Raw genomic sequence first — 18,265 nt, forward strand, 5'->3', positions numbered from 1 at the left:
CCCAGAACCTAACATAGTGCTGGAATGTATTTGGCACTTAACAAATGCCTGGTGGGAGAGTGTTTTGTTTGATCATACTAAATATACCCCAGGCCTGATCATACTTCTTATTTACCACCAAAAGAATCTGACTCATTTTCTTTACAATTGTTCTGTAGAAACATCTTATATTGGAAATCTTGGAAAAAGTACAGTTGGCATTACATACATTTTCCTTACCTAGATTGCAGGACAGTGAGGCTAATTCACTCTTCAAATGTAGGGATTTCCTTTCCCCAATATGTAATTGTCAGGAAGATTTAATTAAAAAAAAAAAGATATGCCCTTAATAAGTGTTTGAATTGAATTGAACTGCATAAGATCCTGGAATTGGAAGAGTGCTGGACAATAATACCACAGCCTCCTCATGCCAAGTGCTATTATTACTACATCAAAGCTATGTTTAAATACAATTTGCTTTATATTTATTTTGCATAGACTTTTTCTGATAGAGGGTTATTTGATACTGCTTTTACTGATAGAGGTAGTCGTGATAGTAGATAAAAACTCTTACACATACTGGCTAGGTCACCTTGGCCAAATCACTTAATCTCTCAGGCCCACAGACAATATTTAGAGTCTATAAATGGCTGAATAGATACTAGCCTGAATTGTGAGAGGCATTTTCCTCACTGGGAGTGATTTGAAGTTCAGCCCATCCCCCTGTGTACCAGTGAAATTATAGACAGGGACTCTCAAAAATGTGCAAGGCAATGACTTGGGAATTGAGAATATAAAAATTAAAAATAAGAGACATTTCCCTCAAGGAACTTAATATACTTCATTCTTCATCTCTTTTCTAGAGGATAGGAAGTTCTCAAAGGGTGGGGAATTTCCTGACTAGGCTTACAGTTCTCCTAACTTAACTCACCACTTTTCCTGGTACAATTTACAATACTTAATAGAATTAAATTCCTTCATTGGAAAATTCTCCAAGTCCAAGGCTTCAGGTTCTACAGAATGAACAATAGTCTTTTTACTTTATGATATAGTCCAGATTCTAGACATTTGAAACTACAGAAACCATTTGTATGTGCTTTGAAGTCCTGGCTATCCACCTAAGCAAACCAGAAGGTCATTATTTTACCTTCTGGTAAGATCTCAGGGATTCATAGCATTATCCATGATCACATCAGCATCCTTATTAAGATTTCTTAACCTTGTATACCTTGAATGGATGCTCTTTTTGCTTCATACCAACCTGTCCTCACCTTTCATGTTCTTATAAGGCACAGCTGAATTTGATATGTCAGACACACCTTCTAACACAACTTCCTTATTTCTTTAGTTTCCCCTTATCACACCAAGAGAACATGAATGTCATGCTTTTGGAGATCAGTTCTCCCTAGGTAATTCTCTTCCCACTTGCCCATTCCTTTTACCACACCTTGGCTACCCTGCTCTTTCCCTTCCCTAGACTACATGAAGGATTGTGTTTTAGCGTTCTCTTTCCAGCCTCCAAAATTCTTATATTCCCTTTGAACTTTGACTTGGCCTGTTCAGCTAGTCCCCAGACTGTGGTCACCTGTATCATCTTCTTCACTCCTGGGATACAAAACACTGCCAAGGGAAGATAGTGTACAGCAAAGAAAGGGTCCTTTATGGAATCAGACTTGAACTTGCCTTTCAGTGATATTTGATGATTATTTTATTTTCTTCTCAATAAGTTTTTGCTAGAGTGCCCAAAACCTTCCTTAGACTTTTTTTCTTTAGATTCCCAAATCCTTACCCCTATCAAACTCAGTCTCTCTCTGTCTCTTTTCCCTTCCCTCCTCCACCCCTCTCCTTTCTTCTTCTCTCTCTCTCTCTTCCCCCCTCCTTCCTTCCCTCTTCTCTCCCTCCCTCTCTCTCTTGTCTCTGTCTGTCTCTCTGTCTCTTTCTCAGCAGCACATGACATTGTTTTGTACTTTGCAGAAAAGGCTAAAACTGTCCACTGTTGCTTTTGGACTTCTTTCACTTTGATAATTTATTGTCTTTATATCTATCTTTATGTCCCTTCCTTTGGTCTCAGACAGAGGATTCATTCTCACTCTGCAAAGTTAAACCTCTCACTTATACTCCACATCCTATTGCTTCCTACTTACTCTCTTCCCTCTCTACCTCCCTCTATGTCTTTCCCTCTGCCTTCCCCCCTCCTCTCCCTTTTAATATCTTTCCATGGAATCTTTCCCTTTCATTTTCTGATATGCTCAAGTCTTCTCTAGGAATACTGCTACTCCCAGTGGTTATTCTCATCTTCCTTTTATTGCCAAACTCTTAAAATAGTTCATCTGCACCTACAACTTCTATTTCAGTCTATCCATTCCTCTATCAACTCTTGAATTATGGCTTCTGGCCCTATGACACAATTAAACTGCTCTCTCAGAGTTCGGCACGGACCTTTTGTTAGTGTTGGGGCTGCCCAATCTTTTGTAGCATATAATACTATTGGCCAGTCATTTCTTGGAAAAATCTTTTTTTCTCAGAGCAAAGTATTTTCCTGATTTTCTTCTCTTTAAATGCACAGGTGACCATCAGACTACAACATTATATGCCACTGAGGTGATCAGGGAATGAGCCAGGTTAGCATATTGATAGGAATCTAGTCCAGTTACAGCCACTACAGACCCAGTAATTGGTACTTCTTCCTGAGCTTAGTTTAAAATAAAATCCCTGTGCTTCTCTGAACTACCATAGCACTTATCTTGTTCTGTTTTCTTGAACTTTTCTACCTGTAGTGGTTTAATTTCTTGGTCCTATGAATCATCCTTACCCCTTGCACTCAGCAAGCCCATTGATGTACTCATATCTTGTTTATTAATTTCTCTTCTTTTTTCCTGTATCTTATACTACTCTTGACTCTTACCTGTTTCTCTGCATTTTCTTCATTGGAGAACTTGTACACTCACCCAGCTTTAACTACCTCTTTGACAGTATCAGTTCTAACTTTTCACCTATATTCCAGCCACCAACCTAAATATAGAACATCTCCACTATGATATAGAATTTCCTAGACCATCAGATTAAATGATCTCCAAAAACAATAGCTTATCTTTTGTAGGGGAAAGATTGGATAACAATTAACTTCATGACGAAACTAACACCATGGATAATTTCCTACCCTGGACCCATTCTAATCAGATTTTAGCCTTATCTCCTCATAACATACTCATTTTGTGACTGACCACTTTGGTGGAGGAAAGTCAGAAGAGAGACAGCCACCAAATATGGGCTTTCAAGTAAGAGTTATAAGTAAATAGTAAAGTATTAAAAATGAATAATAATACACTGTATATCAGTATCCAGCAGAATTCTGAGAAGACTTATGGTAACCATCTTTAGCAAATGAGCCCCAAGTCAACTTTTTAATACAGAAAAGCAGCAGGGCTTAGGGTAGCTGCTCCAGCAGCCAAATGAGCAGATGCCTTCCTCTTCCCACACATAGGATGGGTTGAGAATACAAGGTGTGGGTTTTAAAATTAATAATCAATAATTAAATATTATATTTTATAAATCTTTATTAATAATAACTAAAACAAAAGAACTGCCTGACTTAAGCCTGGTTGCAGGTCCAAGAGAGGAAGAGGGAGGAGTTATAGCCACTTAAATACTACCATGCAAAATGCAGGGACTCAGGAAAAGGGAATTTTGGGAAATACTAAGGGACTTCTGGGGGGTGAAGTCCAAAGGCTCAAAATCTCCATTTACACAAAGGGCATGCTGGCTCCTTTTCATTAGAAGGATCAATATGCATCATTAGCATCCCCAGGACAGGATATCCTCAGCTGGGATTAATGATATTACCATAAGCATCTAATATCCCCATACTCTGGCACAGGGTCCTTGGACTTTAATATCCTCTGCCTGGGTGGAAGCAAGCCTCACTCACCATTGGCACAGTGGTGGAAGTAGATATACAAATTCACCTGTATTACATGAAGGCTAGAGGCAGGTAAGTGAGTAAGGAAAGTTATTTGCATCCCTGTACCTCCAATTACCTATATCCCAGGCTTTGAGGAATGACAATAATTACGCTTTTGATGCCATCACATCCTGCAACCCCATAACCACCCTAGTAACTACCTTGCACCCTAGGGACTGAAAAGGCATTTAGCTGTTCCTTGTTCCCAGTGGAGATTCTGGGGGAAGAAATATGCTACACTTTGTTTCTTTGCTGCTAAAGGACTACAAATGTTTTAAGCACTCTATAAATTTGCCTCTTCTAAGGGATCTAAGGGATCATTACTTTGCCCTAATGACAACCTACATGCCATCCCTGGAGATGCTTCTCAGTACATGGCCAACACATCCACCAATTTTCTTCTTCCTGTCTGTTTAGAAGCTGCTTGCCATCCTATTGGTAATATTATTAATGGTTAATTCTTTCATAGCACTTAAAAGCTTACACTTTCCTCCCCACAACTCAGTGAGTAAGTCACACAAGTATTACTGTTAGCATTTCATGCCTTTTTGTTTGTTTTAAAACCACAGACCTTGCTTTAAGCTCCTTTAAAGATCTGACTATATCACTCCCCAGCACCCTGTAGCCTGGAGGATCAAATACAAACACCACCACCTAATAGTTAAGGCACGGTGCAGCCTGATCATCTGGAATGGCTGTGGGAAACAGTCGAATGAACACTGAATGGAAGTCAGAGGACCCAGGTTCCAGCACGTCATTTATCCTTCAAGGTTTTAGTTTCTTCATCTGAAAAACTGGCTGGAAGGAGATGAACCCCTTGGGGCTCTTCCAACTCTAGAGGTAACATGGTATAGTGAAGAGAGGCTTTGAATGACGTGGAATCTAGAGTAACCAGGTTCAGGCCCCACCTTAGACACTTACTAGCTGTATGAAACTAGGCAAGTTGCTTCTCCATCTGAGGCTTCAGTTCATCATCTGTAGAATGAAGACATTGGACTAGATTGTCTCTAAGGTTCCTTTCAGCACAAAAATCTCGGGGAGCCTATGATCCTCCATTATCCCAACTTTTTCCCCCTATCATTCTCCTTCATGCTTATTATATTCTCATCAAAATGAACTATTAGCCAGTCTCATCCTGAACTACTTGGCCTTCAGAGACTTCCCCTTGCCTGAAACGTTTCCTCTCCTCATCTTGGCTGTTGAATTGCATTCTCTTCCCTCAAGCCTATACTCAGGTTCTGTTTCCTCCATTCATCCTTTCTTAATCACCCTACCTGAAAATAATCTCTCTCCTTTCAAATTTCCTCATAACACTTTGTATAACTTCTTTCCCTCTTATCGCAGGCTACCTTGTATCATACTTACTTTTGTGCATTCATTGTGTCTTCTTCACCCTCCTTTGTTAGATTACAAACTGCTTGTGGGCAGAGACTCAACTAGGTTGCTATAATCCTTTCTCTTGGCATGCACCTTGCCACATGGTAGAAGTTTAATTCAAACTAATTTCCAAGGAATTATAACCTTTTTAGATACTGCATTTAATGCAAAGAAGAAAAAGAAGCATTTATTTCTGGGAGAATTCTTCTCATAAAAACTCTAGGATATCAGGACTCTTGGAGGAAGATTAACCATCATTTAGTCCTAGGATCTCAAACCTCCCCAGCATTGGTCCCTCAGAAATACCAAGTCATTACGCAGACCTATGTCTCTTTGTTCAGATGATATTAGCCAAATTAATGAGTTTGTACAGCAAAATAAAAACCTCGTTGGTAGTGTACTGGAGTAGAAATATGAATGTAAAACAAATCTGTTACTTGAGATCACTGTTCTAGCCATCTGTAAAGTGAGGAGCCTGGACTGTTTGATCTCTCCATTCCCTTGTAGTCCTAAAGTTGTGAGTGACTATAGTACTTAATGTTCTTTTAATGATACTGGTGATAAAACCAGACTTAGTTCTGACATCAGACTTGCCACTGACTGTGTGAGACATTGGTCAAGTCGATTAACCTTCTCTGCTTTAGTTTCTTCATTTGTAATGTTCAAGTAATATTGCTTTTCACTTGCTAACCAGCAGTATTCCTTCTGCTAATTGACTGACTTGGCAGGGGTGTTGCAAGGATTAGCTGATCAATTATTTAAGAACCTTTTGAAATATTAAATAGATGATGTAAAAAAAATCTTTAAAAGAGTGAGACATTAGAGAGCTCCATGCATTTATCTACTAAATAGGATTTAAATAGATGATGGAAAATTTAAAAGAGAGGGAAGAAATAATCCTCACTAAGATGAATGTGAGAATTTTGAAATTTGAAAAAATCATTTCAAGGCAATAATTACATTAAACATTTAGAATAATAGAATGTCACTGCTATTCAGAACCTTGAAGATTATCTAGTTTAACCTTTTAATTTTGCAGATTAAGAAATTAATACTCATGGTCATGGCAGCAAATTAGTGGCAGAACTGGGAATATTGCATGATATTGTTTTGATGTTGTTAATGCATTTAATAAGTATCATTTTCAGAGAAAAGCACAATTGTGTGAATTAAATCTAGTTATTGAGCCCTGGGTCATGTAGTAACAATTATAATTGATTGTCATTTATCTGAGGTTGATATAAAACATTTTGATGCAGCTTCCCAAAAAGTTATTGCTGTCTTAGCTATGATTTTTTTGGTCCAGACTATGATTTCATTAACGGAGGCATGAGAATTGTGGCCACTAATGGAATTAGCAGTTTTCCTTTTACGTTAATAGACGTAGTCAGTCTCCCATTTCTGTTACTGCACAGGCTGTCCACATGCCTAAAATGCACTCTTGGGATTCTTAGCTTCCTTCAAAACTCAACTCATATCCTCTTCTTTGGAGAGGAAAGACTTATCCTTAACTATTCGCTCCTTGGTTATTAGTACTCTCTTTCCTTCCCAAATTATTATAGGTATACATATTTGTGTTATTGTTAGATCTACCTTTTCTAGTATAAACAAGTGCAGGGTCCAGATTTCCTTTTGTCTTTGGGTAAGTCAGTGTTAGATGCTAAGGATATCTAATAGGTACTTAATAAATGCTTTGATTATGTGAGATAAGATTAGATCTAAGTTAATGTCCAACTCTTAGATTCTTTGCTCTTCTCACAAAAAAAGGAGAAAATAGAGTATCTTTCTTTTAATGGCCATCATCCTCTTATAGATAAAGATTCTTTAAGTAGAAGTATATTATTAGACTGATTTAAGAGATTTGAATTGTGGTCCTGGCTCTGCAGATAACTGCCAGCTATGTTACCTCAACAGGGCTAGTAGTTAAATCATTTCTTGTTCCTTAATTTCCTTATTTGTAAAATAAGAGAATGAGAGTAGTTTATCTCTAAAGCTCTAATTGAAATATTTTGTGCTCCACAGATGTTTGAAAACCTCTATATTAGTTCAGGGGTACTCGAACAAAGAATGTTGATGTGGGCGTAGTAAGAAAAATGTGTCTCTTATGACTGGGCAATTCTTTGCTGAAATGAGATTTGGAGTTCTCTTGGATATGTTGGCTCTTGAAATAAAATGCTGTGGTAAAAAGATAACAAGACCTAGAAGTATCAAATGGAATTTTAAGTTCCAGCTCTACTTACCTACTGAACTTGAATAAATCACTTCATCTCTTCAAAATCATTTCCATAACTGTAAAATAGAAATGACAATAGCTGCTCCATCCTAACAGAGTTGCTGTAATAAGAAAATAATTATTAATATTAAACCCTTTAACCATAAACTACTGTACAAATGGCAGGTATTTGGAGTTACTGTTGTTTCATGGGCCTGGGTTTACAGTGGTAAGGTTTTAAAGTCCCTTTAGAAGGGAGGAATAAAGGGGTAAGCTGGGTGGCACAGTGGATTGAGAGCCAGGCCTAGAGATGGGGGGTCCTAGGTTCAAATCTGACCTCAGACACTTCCCAGCTGTGTGACCCTGGACAAGTCACTTAACCCCCATTGCTTAACCCTTACCACTCTTCTGTCTTGGAACTGATACACAGTATTGATTCCAAGATGGAAGGTAGGGGTTTTTAATTAAAAAAAAGAAAGGAAGGAAGGAAGAATAAACTTATCTTCAGTTCACATAGAGATTAAAGCTACTAACAATAAATGAACTCCCATTTGAGCCTCCTTGAGCCAGCTCATTAAAGAGGTAATGATCATTTATTAATTGTTTGGAAACACAGGAGAGAGCATAATGCATGGAGGAGACAGTATGAGCCAAGTTGTGGATGGGGGTGCCTGTTAGTGAGTAGCCAGAGAAGATGGAAAGCTATGCCCCTGGCTAACAACTGGTACCTTTTTTTTAAAGAGTAAATATTTTTTAAAGTCTAGGCAGAGGCAAGATTGAAAAGGAAGTAGTGGGTTTTTTAATTTTTTTTTTTATTTTGTTGGGAGTGAGGAAGCATCATTAATAGTTATCTTAGTATCTACAGAAAATCTTGCTACAAAGAACTCTCAAGGGAAGTCAAATTGCCATCTTTAGAATTTTATGGAAGCATATTCTACTTGAAGAGACTTACTAGCTGGGATAGCATCATCTTTTTGCTAAGAAAAAGTTTCCTAAAAGAATTTATCTACCCTGTATTCATATTTATTGGAGCCTTGTTATGACACATCCTCTTAGGAGGGAGAGACACCCAGGTATAGGGTGAGTTAACAGCAGGGTTGTTAAAAAATGAATCCCTGCATTTGTTAAGGATTGGGCCCTCTCAGCTCTTAGATTCTATAATTCCATTCTGGTTTCTGATTCTGTAAGACATATCCAATAAATACTTTAATATTCTTTTATTTATTTCTTTTATTTCCCACCATTTTCATTTATTGTCTATAAAATATAATGCATATTTGGCATCTTTATAAAGGTTATTTTAAATCATAGGTCAATTAAGATTGAACAGCAAATGGTAAATTATTTAAGGAAAATACTTTATATGTCTTCATTAAGTAAAAACTGAGGAGTAACAGATTGGTAAATATAGTAATGGAGCAGAAGACACTTTTAATGCAGGCTGGTTGCATTCTATCCATTCCTTCCAAGTGTGTGTCTCATTTCATTTGTTTCCATTTCCGAAGCAAAATTAGCCTGTCATCCAGTCAACATTTAGCATATGACCAGTTGTCACTACAGAAACTCAGTTTAGAATGTTCATAGGCCTGAAGGTCTTGGAGAGGTCTCTGCCAAAATATTCAGGGTGCTATATTTAGGAGACAAGTTCAGGCTTCCTTTCCCTAGCTCTTTTGGACAATACCAATCTATAGATACTACGAATTCAAACGTAAGCTATTCTTTTAGTCAATTGAAGTAAGGACCCGAGGAAGGGATAAACTGGATAAGGAATATGAAGATGAGACAAAAAATTCCTCATAAAACAGAAGGGGACTCGTGAACAATACAGCTTCTCAGGTTGGTTCTTGGGGCTTGGGGCAAGCAAAACAACGTAATAACATGAAAGCATAAGTGAAGTGTTTTGTTTTGTTTTTTTTAAGTCTGGAAATTTTAATCAGAATTTCTACTTATCATTTAGGAGGAACTATGGTTACATCCCAGACAATTTGATTTTTAAGTAGCAATTTTGTCTTGTTTCTTATCAGATTGTAAATACTTATGTAATCTTTTCTGTTTCACATACAAAAGAAATCTGTAGTGTTCTTGAATACATTTGAATCCTATTTCTATTTTGAAGTATGTTTGAGATTCATTTTTCTGTTACAAATCAAATGAGTAGATTTAATAGAGATTTAACATATAGATTTCATTTCATTTGCCTAAATGTTTATTATTAGGTTTTTTTATATGAGATTCTGAAATTTTTCCATTGCTATGATTAAAAAGAAATTTCTAAGTTTTCCTTCAGTTTTACTCTATTTCATTCTTTTGGTTTCATTGTATATAGTCATTTATTATTTTGTGAATCCAATAAAAATAAATCTCTTAAGGTTATTTTTATACCTACCAAGTGGTAGACTGCCTTCCAAATACACAGTTGGAGCCACTCCTATTCCAGGATCTCGAGTGGTCATATAGTTGACTAGAAGGACTGGGGCTCATGTCATTGATGAAAAGTCAAATGAAATAATTGGGAAAGTACCATTACCATCCATGCATGACAAACCCACCACAAGAAGATAAATGTTCATAAAAGACCAACCAGTAATGAAATGACATTAGGCTATTTCACTAAGGGAAATGGGAAGAAATGACCACCCAAGAAACCATCAGTAAGATAAATATTGGTCTAATAGCTGGCAGGTTTCTCTTGTGAGAGGAGATGAGAAGAAAAGTTAACTGCTGTTTGTAGCAATACAAATTTAGCTCTGTCCATCCCTCTGGCTCATTCACAGTGTAACTATTGGGAGAGATTCATCACTACATTGCATAAAAGGCGTGTGTTGGGGGTGGTCTGTGTTCTGAAACCAAATATAAATGTTTGGCTTATCCATTCTGATTCACTTCTTCCCCCATTCATATGGATAATGCTAATTTATGTGGTATCAACCATTCTGTGTCACCAGCTAGCTCCTTGCTGATAAAGGCAAGGCACATGAAAGTTATGTTTAGAATTTAATCCCAGTTTCAGTGAATATGAAGATGTGGGAGGAATGCTCAAAGAAAAAGCCTGAGGAGGGTAGGGTTTTTTGTTTTGTTTTTAATTTTTTTTAATGGTATGAGGGTCTTAAAGCTTATAGAACAAATCTAGGAAAGTAAGATAAAAGCAGGGGTGAGGGACCAGTTTATCAGGCTACCCCTACCAATCTTACCAAGTTCCATCGAATTTGGGGTTGAACTGGCCTTGGCCCCACAGCTACCACGTTCTGCACCCAACAACTTTTGTTTCAGAACCAGTTGTAGCTAGTTAGATCTCTGATTATGGGCCAAAGTATGAGATTTTAGGAAATTTTGAGACTTTTCATCATCCCAAGCTTTCTCTCATATATTTCTTTTATTTTTATCTCAGTCTGTGATCCTAAGTTCCTTGATTTGTTTCATAATCATCCTTTAATTTAGATAAAGTGGGTGTTCACTTGATTTGGGAGTGATATGGAGTGCCAAGTTCAATCAGAAAAAAATGGTGACATTTTACATTAAGGAGGTTGAATTAGAAGCCGATGTTCTAGATATTATGACTTGGGTATTTGGGGGCTAAAAATTATGTAAGTCAGTGATAAAAGAGTGATTTGCATTTTTGCTTTGGTTAGGGCACAAAGATAGAGAAATGAGGAAAGGTTATGATGAGTGCTAATGGGACCTAGTGGAGTCGTTCACCCCATTACGCTTAGAGAATTCATTTCGAGTTGAATTGGGAATGTTTGTGCACACACATTCAGGTAACACATATTCAATCAAACTTGTAAGTTCACCAATATAAGGGGGTCCTGGCAGGGGACTTTTTCTCCCAATGAATCAGGACTCGAATCTAGGTCTTCCTGACTGATATAAGCCTCTCCACTCTGCCACGCTGCTTCTAACCCAGCCATCATCCAGGGATGTAGAGAAGAGACCAGCCATGCCCACCAACTTCCGACCAACTGTAAGACAGAGCAGGGTAGCCAGCCTCGCTGAATCAAGAAGGCATCCTCTTAGAGGGATGGAAGGCAGCATCTGTCAGAGGAGACAAACCATGAGCAACCACCATCGTGGTCACCCTCTTCCTGCAGATCTTAATGGGAACTGAGCATCAGCCTGAGGCCAGGGGCCTTGGGAATATGGATGCTTCTAGACCAGGGATGCAGAGAAGCAACCCCTGTGCAGCCACAGCTACCAAAGACCCAAGAAGAGAAAATTCTTGCTGCCAAAGTCTTTGGTCCTGTTAAGTGGCTCCATCAGACTCTGACCTGCGTTTTTCAGTGGAAATGACATTAAGGAAGAGACCTTCGCTAGCATCTGCCTTGTTAGCTAGATCTAAGCACCAGGGGACCTTTCCCTGTGACTGAAACCTTCTGGGTGTGTTATCCCCTTCAGGAGAATGTGAGCTCCAGAAACCCCAGTGCTTAGCACCAGGCTTTGCACTCAGCGTTCACTAGAAGAGAAAGGATTGAGCATTTTAGTATGACTTTTCCTCATACTTCTGAGTGTCTCTTACTGGAGTATGATATTTCCTAAATGATATTTCTGATGTTTCTCTGAAGCTTGATATGTTACTTTAAAGGATAATGAATGGAAAACACTGAATGTGAACCTGACCTGGGTTCTAAACTGAGCTCTGCCTGTATCTCTTGATTTGTGGCCTTGGTCAAGTCAACTTACCTCTTTGAACCTCAGTTTTACTCACCAGGAAATTGGGAAAATTGAATGAGATGATCTTAAAAGTTTCTCCTCTCTAAAATCAAAGGCCTAGATTTAAATGACCTCTACTAGATATGTGATCTCTTTTTAAAATGTCCTTCAGTTCTACCTCATGAATACACACCAAGATAACTGTCTCTTATTTCTATCCCCTCTCTTGCAGTTTAATCCATTTATCCATAAACATGTGTTTTCCTTCTCTTTTCTCTGCCATATATTGGGATATTGAAAAATACAAAGAAATCTTACTGTTACCATGCAAAGAAGTGAAGCAACCACAGAATTAACACTGGTCTAGGAGCTCAGGACCTTACTCAGTAGACTTGGCCTACTGGACAGTAGGCAATAGCAGAACTAATGGAGGGGGTGGAGTGGGTAATTTAAAGAACAAGGATTAAATCTCACCTGTGATACTACCTTAGCAACTTTGAGCAAATCACTTTCTCTCCCTCGGTCTCAGTTTCTTCATTGATAAACTGAGGAAATTGGACTCGATGCCTTCAAAGGTCTCTGCTATGATCCTTTAATTTTTAAAGTGTTTTTGTCTTCATAGAGTTCCTGAGGGTATTAGTATGAGAAATCTACTACATTTGCTCCAGCTATACATTTGGAATCTCTTAAACTCAAATCCAATGCATATTCATTTAATCCTTACTGTAGGCAAGTCATTGTATTATGGCTGGGAATACAGTGATAAAATAAAATATATTATACATTGTAAATTAGTAATAAAACATTTTAAAAATTCATTCATTGAAGAGTGAACATAAGAACCCAAACCCTAAGATAAAAAATATATTGGGTTTAATGCATGGATCAGCAAACTATAACCCATTGGCAGCCCTCTGTCATCATTCCAAACTCCCCATCCACCATGGTCTTCTCACCTGAAAAATTCACTCCACTGTCCAACCCTTTCCTTGGATTGGTTTTAGTTCTTCCCGGAAGTTCCATTTTATGGAAGCTGCCTAGGCCAATCACATTCACATTTCATTCATGGGAATTGTCTCATTACTACACTTTCCTTTATATATATTGTCTTTCCCATTAGACTGTAAGCTCCTCGAGGGTAGGAACTGTCTTTATTTTTGCTTGTGTTTTTATTCCCAGCATGTAACATAGTGCTTAACACGCAGAGATAAGTACATAATAAATGCATCTTGATTTGATATGAGATCTAGTATTGTTCATTGTACCACAGCTTCCTTATAATAATTCTGCAAAATAATTGTTTCTCTTGAAATTAATATTTATTTGAAGGTCTTCATTTGGCAACCTTAAGATAGCCCTTTGGCCCATAGAGTGCATGGCATAATGGAACAAAAGGATGTTTTAACCATATCTTTATATGTCAAATTAGAACAAAATATGTGGATACTTTCAAGCCAGGAAGATTGCCTTCCTTTCCAGTCAGATGGTTATCTTCTCTAGAACAGAATTTTTCTTACTTTAAGGTTCAGGAAATTAAAAAAAAATGATAAGTGTATTTTAGAATAATTGTTTTCTTTTGTGATCATGAATTTTATTTTTTTGCACTAAAGACATAATGAGAACGGATCCATAAGCTTCATCAGATAGCCAAAGAGTTCCATCACACACAGAAAAATGACTAAAAAGGTCTGCTCTGGAGTTCAAGGTTGTCAGGAAAAGGAAGTAGCAAGTGTTATGATCTAATCACTTAACCCTTAGTAAATAGACCAAACCTGCAAGCAGCCACTTCAATCTGGCAATGGACTTAAAATGGGAATGATTTATTTAGCTAATGATGCTGTCATTGACCCCAGTCAAACAAGTGATTGCCTTTTACATACTCCCCTCATCTTCACTCTTGTCTCCTGTAGGCACTGCTATGTGGATATTTGTTAGCAATGACGGATGTGGAAACAACGTATGCAGATTTTATTGCTTCGGGAAGAACTGGTAGAAGGAATGCCATCCACGATATCATCGTGACTTCTTCGACCACCAACACCACTGATGTCTCTGTGAAGCTATCGGACCTTGATATCAACAAGCCTGGTCAGTAGGGTGTGTGTGTATGTTGGGGGAGAAGGAATTCTTTACTGGAAGTGAGGGAGTCGGGGAATTTGGTAAATACGGTATTCTATTAGGCCAGCTCAGACACTCATGAATGTTCTTTGGTTAACTTAAACACACTTCACGGAACTTTGTTGAATAAGAAAAGCCACATTTGAAAGTAACTTTATATTGTTATTTAGCATTCTGGGCAAAGGTAAGTATCTAATTTTGAATTCTTAATCATTTTTGTTTCTCTTCTTTTTAAGGGAGATTTTATTGATATTTTTCTTATATCACTTATATTTACTGATATTTTCTTTTCCCCTTACTCTCCCAGAGAGTCATTGACTATAAAAGGAAAGAAAAAAAATAACAATTCAGTTCCCCCATTCCCAATTTTTATTTTATGTGCAGTATTCCACATCCATAGTCTTCAGTCTATGCAAGCAAGTAGTGGAAAGGTATCTTCTTGTATATCTGTTTTGGAGTAAAATTTGTTGATCATTCTTTAATAGCCTTTGGTTTCCTTTTTTTCTGTTTTTTTTTACTTTAGTAATTATAGTCATGTCATTCAGAATTTTCTTTCCTTAATTCTACTTAAATCATTTTGCAATAGTTCACATTAAGTTTTATTTTGCTTCTATGTACTCATTGTATTCATCATTTCTTCAATTTAGTACATTCCTGTATCTATTACACAAAAGTTACAGATTGTTTTAGCCAAGCCCAATTTGAGAGGCATCTACATTGCTACCCCCCCAGTTCTTTGTGCTATAACTACTTGGGGTCAGATGGGTCTTTTTTTATTCTCATTTATTTGATTTACTCTAGTGACCTACAGAAGCATTTTCCCAAGGTTGTGCTGATTTCCGAGCTGTATACAAGAATCTTGCGTGGTATTTTTTTGGACATTTCATGGTTACTAATGGTCCTTTAAGTCATTTACATAAAAAATTTGACTTCATGCCTGACGTTAAGACTACCTAATTAATACTACCTAATCGTGATTCCCCACCACCATCCCATACTTAGTAGAGAAAATAAAGCCAAAAAAAAAGTCTATTAGAGAGAAAGTTCATTCTCTCTAGTGTCATTATGTGAGGGAGTCCTCTCTTTTCCTCATGGTATATAAGCACAGAAGTGATGTGTCACCCTAACCTTAACCAGAAAGGTTCACTCTATAATGAAGGGGTTATAAGTGATCTATTACAGTAACTGGTCACCTAATTCTATAGGAACCAGCAGCCTTTCCAAGAACACCTTGGCTGATTGTTAATTACTGGTCAAGAGCTACTTCCTTGTGCAATCATTGTACTTCCTTATAGTGAAAGAGAACTCTATATCTCAAGGGCAAAAATGAAGAATTAAAAAAAAAACACTGTGCTTTAGGGGTAATTATGGTCATTTGACATTTCATGCAATTATTTTTTTTAATTTTATTTAATTAGATGATTTAGAATAATTTTCCATGGTTATAAGACTCATGTTCCTTCCCTCCCCTTCACCCACACCCCCTCCCATATATGACACACAACTCCACTGAGTTTAACATGTAAGACCCATTTCCTTATTATTAGTATTTGCACTAGGGTGATCTTTTAGAATCCACTTTCCCAGTCATAGCCCCACCAACCCAAGTGATCAAGTGGTTGTTTTTCTTCTGTGTTTCTTTTCCCACAATTTTTCCTCTGAATGTGGATAGTGTTCTTTCTCATATGTCCCTCCAATTAGTTCTGGATCACTGCATTGCCACTAATGTAGAAGTCCATTATATTTGAATTTATCACAGTGCATCAGTCTCTGTGTATAATGTTCTGCTGGTTCTGCTCCTCTCACTCTGCATCACTTCCTGGAGGTCCTTCCAGTTCACATGGAATTCCTCCATTTTATTATTCCTTTGAGCACAATAGTATTCCATCACCAACATATACCATAATATATTCCCCAATTGAAGGTCATCCCCTCATTTTCCAATTTTTGCCACCACAAAGAGCGCAGCTATGAATATTTTTATATGTGTCTTTTTCCTTATTACCTCTTTGGGGTACAAACCCAGCAGTGCTATGGCTGGGTCAAAGGGCAGGCAGTCTTTTATCGCCCTTTGGGCATAGTTCCAAATTGCCCTGGAAAACAGTTGGATCAATTCACAACTCCACCAGCAATGCATTAATGTCCCCACTTTGCCACATCCCCTCCAGCATTCATTACTTTCCTTTGCTGCCATGTTGGCCAATCTGCTAGGTATGAGGTGATACCTCAGACATTTCATGCAATTCTTTAGAACCACTAACTCTAACTTATAAGGGTCATCTATCCTTTCCTCATGAAATATGAGCCTTTAGGTTTAATCAATTAACAGGCATTTTAAGCACCTACTATGTGCCCTTCTTTGTGCAAAGTATTAGAGATATAAAGATAAAAATAAAACAGTATTTGCTTTAAAGAAATTTGTATTTTTTTCAGGGGAGACAAGCAGGTACATGTGAGTGTGCACTATATAAATACAAAGTGATTTGGAAGGCACATTATATAACCTTAACAGTAAGAAAAAGCCTTATGTAGCAGGTGGCATTGTGAGCTGAACTTTGAAGGAAAGAAAGAATTCTGCAGAGGCTGAGGGAAAGCATTCCAAGCATAGATATGAGCTGGTTTGGGAACTTGCCAGGCTATGTTTCCATGGGGGGAATGCATTCTGATTTCTAAACAGTTCATTTAGAAATGAAATTTAAACAGCAACTCTAGTAAACTGGGAAATGACAAATAATGAGAGTAATTACTCAGCAAGTAGCATTCTGGAGTATGGCCCAAGCCAGACTAGAATGTAATTGGGAAATGCTTAATATAATAAAAAAGCAATAAAAAATAGATAACAGTACATTTTTAAACTAAGTATTATGTGTCTACAGGCATCCTCTTCTCCATCCTTTGACATCACTGTTCTAAGCTATCCACAACACTATGATAAAAGTAATAGAACTTCTGTTATCCCATGTTTACAAATAAAGAAACAGGGTATCTCAAAAGTTGTGACTTGCCCAGTGTGACTTTGCTTTTCATTTCTATTTTACTTTACACTCCCAGTCTGCATGTAGATACCATCTCCTTCCCCAAAAGGATCAAATAAAAAATAAAATTACATATAGTCATCTGAAAAATACTTCTGACACAGACCAAAGTTGCTTTACCAGCAAAATGTCTGAAAAAGATATAGCCTATATGGGCTTTTGTCTAGATTAAATTGGAAAGAGAATTATTTTACTTCTAAAGCTCTTAAGTCATTGACTAAAATTGCTATCGAGGGTGCCAGTTGCCATGGAGGCTACTCCAGTGGTAGTGCATTTGTCTTTGGAAGTTGAATTGAGATCACAGCCCATCTTAATCAAGCCACTGGCCAGCTGTCAAGTGATCATGTCCTATTAGCTTTGCTGTTTATCCTTAAAGCGGAAGTAATATGACCTCTCTGCTCTGATTCTATGCCTGCCTACCATTATCTCCCTACTATTCTTAAATGTTGTGCTGAGATCTCTTTGCCCTTCACACCACTAAGAAATCCCACTGATGAATTAGCACCTTATTCGATAGATGATGGGTTGGGATTTTTCCCCCATGTTTCAAAAAATAAGACATCAAGTCAAACAGGTAATCATCACTTTCCTTTCTTTCCGATATTTGGTTCAAAAACATCTGACCATAAATTGGGGAAAAGCAAAGCTATTGATTTAGGTGTCTTATAAAGTGTTTGTTTCTGTTTATTTACCCAGACCATATGTTTTATTTATATATATGTATATATATACCCAAAGACAGACAATTCTAAGATGGGAGTCAATTACAGCCTTGTTTTTTGAATGGGAATATCCAGAGCTCACAGTACAATTTACAACATTAGAATCATCCAGTCCCTGAAACATTTAAGCCATTGTCTTCATGATTGGCTCTTTACCAAGCTAAAGGACCATGGCTAGAATTGAAGATATGGCAGTCTTCTGTATTGATTTAGA

At 37.4% G+C, this 18,265-nt stretch overlaps 1 protein-coding gene across 4 annotated transcripts in view; it reads left to right on the forward strand.

Annotated features, from left to right (window-relative positions):
• Positions 1-18,265, forward strand: part of PKIA (cAMP-dependent protein kinase inhibitor alpha) — an 84,262-nt gene that overhangs the window by 63,470 nt on the left and 2,527 nt on the right. For 3 of the 4 annotated variants that reach the window (XM_007486928.3, XM_007486927.3, XM_007486929.3), the window contains exon 2: positions 14,087-14,264. In XM_007486928.3, the coding sequence (XP_007486990.1) occupies positions 14,087-14,264 (178 nt within the window). Of the gene's footprint in view, positions 1-9,108; positions 9,366-14,086; positions 14,265-18,265 lie in introns of those variants that run through there. The other variant, XM_001367398.4, reaches the window with a different exon arrangement.

Source organism: Monodelphis domestica, chromosome 3 (assembly GCF_027887165.1).
Source record: "Monodelphis domestica isolate mMonDom1 chromosome 3, mMonDom1.pri, whole genome shotgun sequence".
Classification (NCBI taxonomy): Eukaryota; Metazoa; Chordata; class Mammalia; order Didelphimorphia; family Didelphidae; genus Monodelphis; species Monodelphis domestica.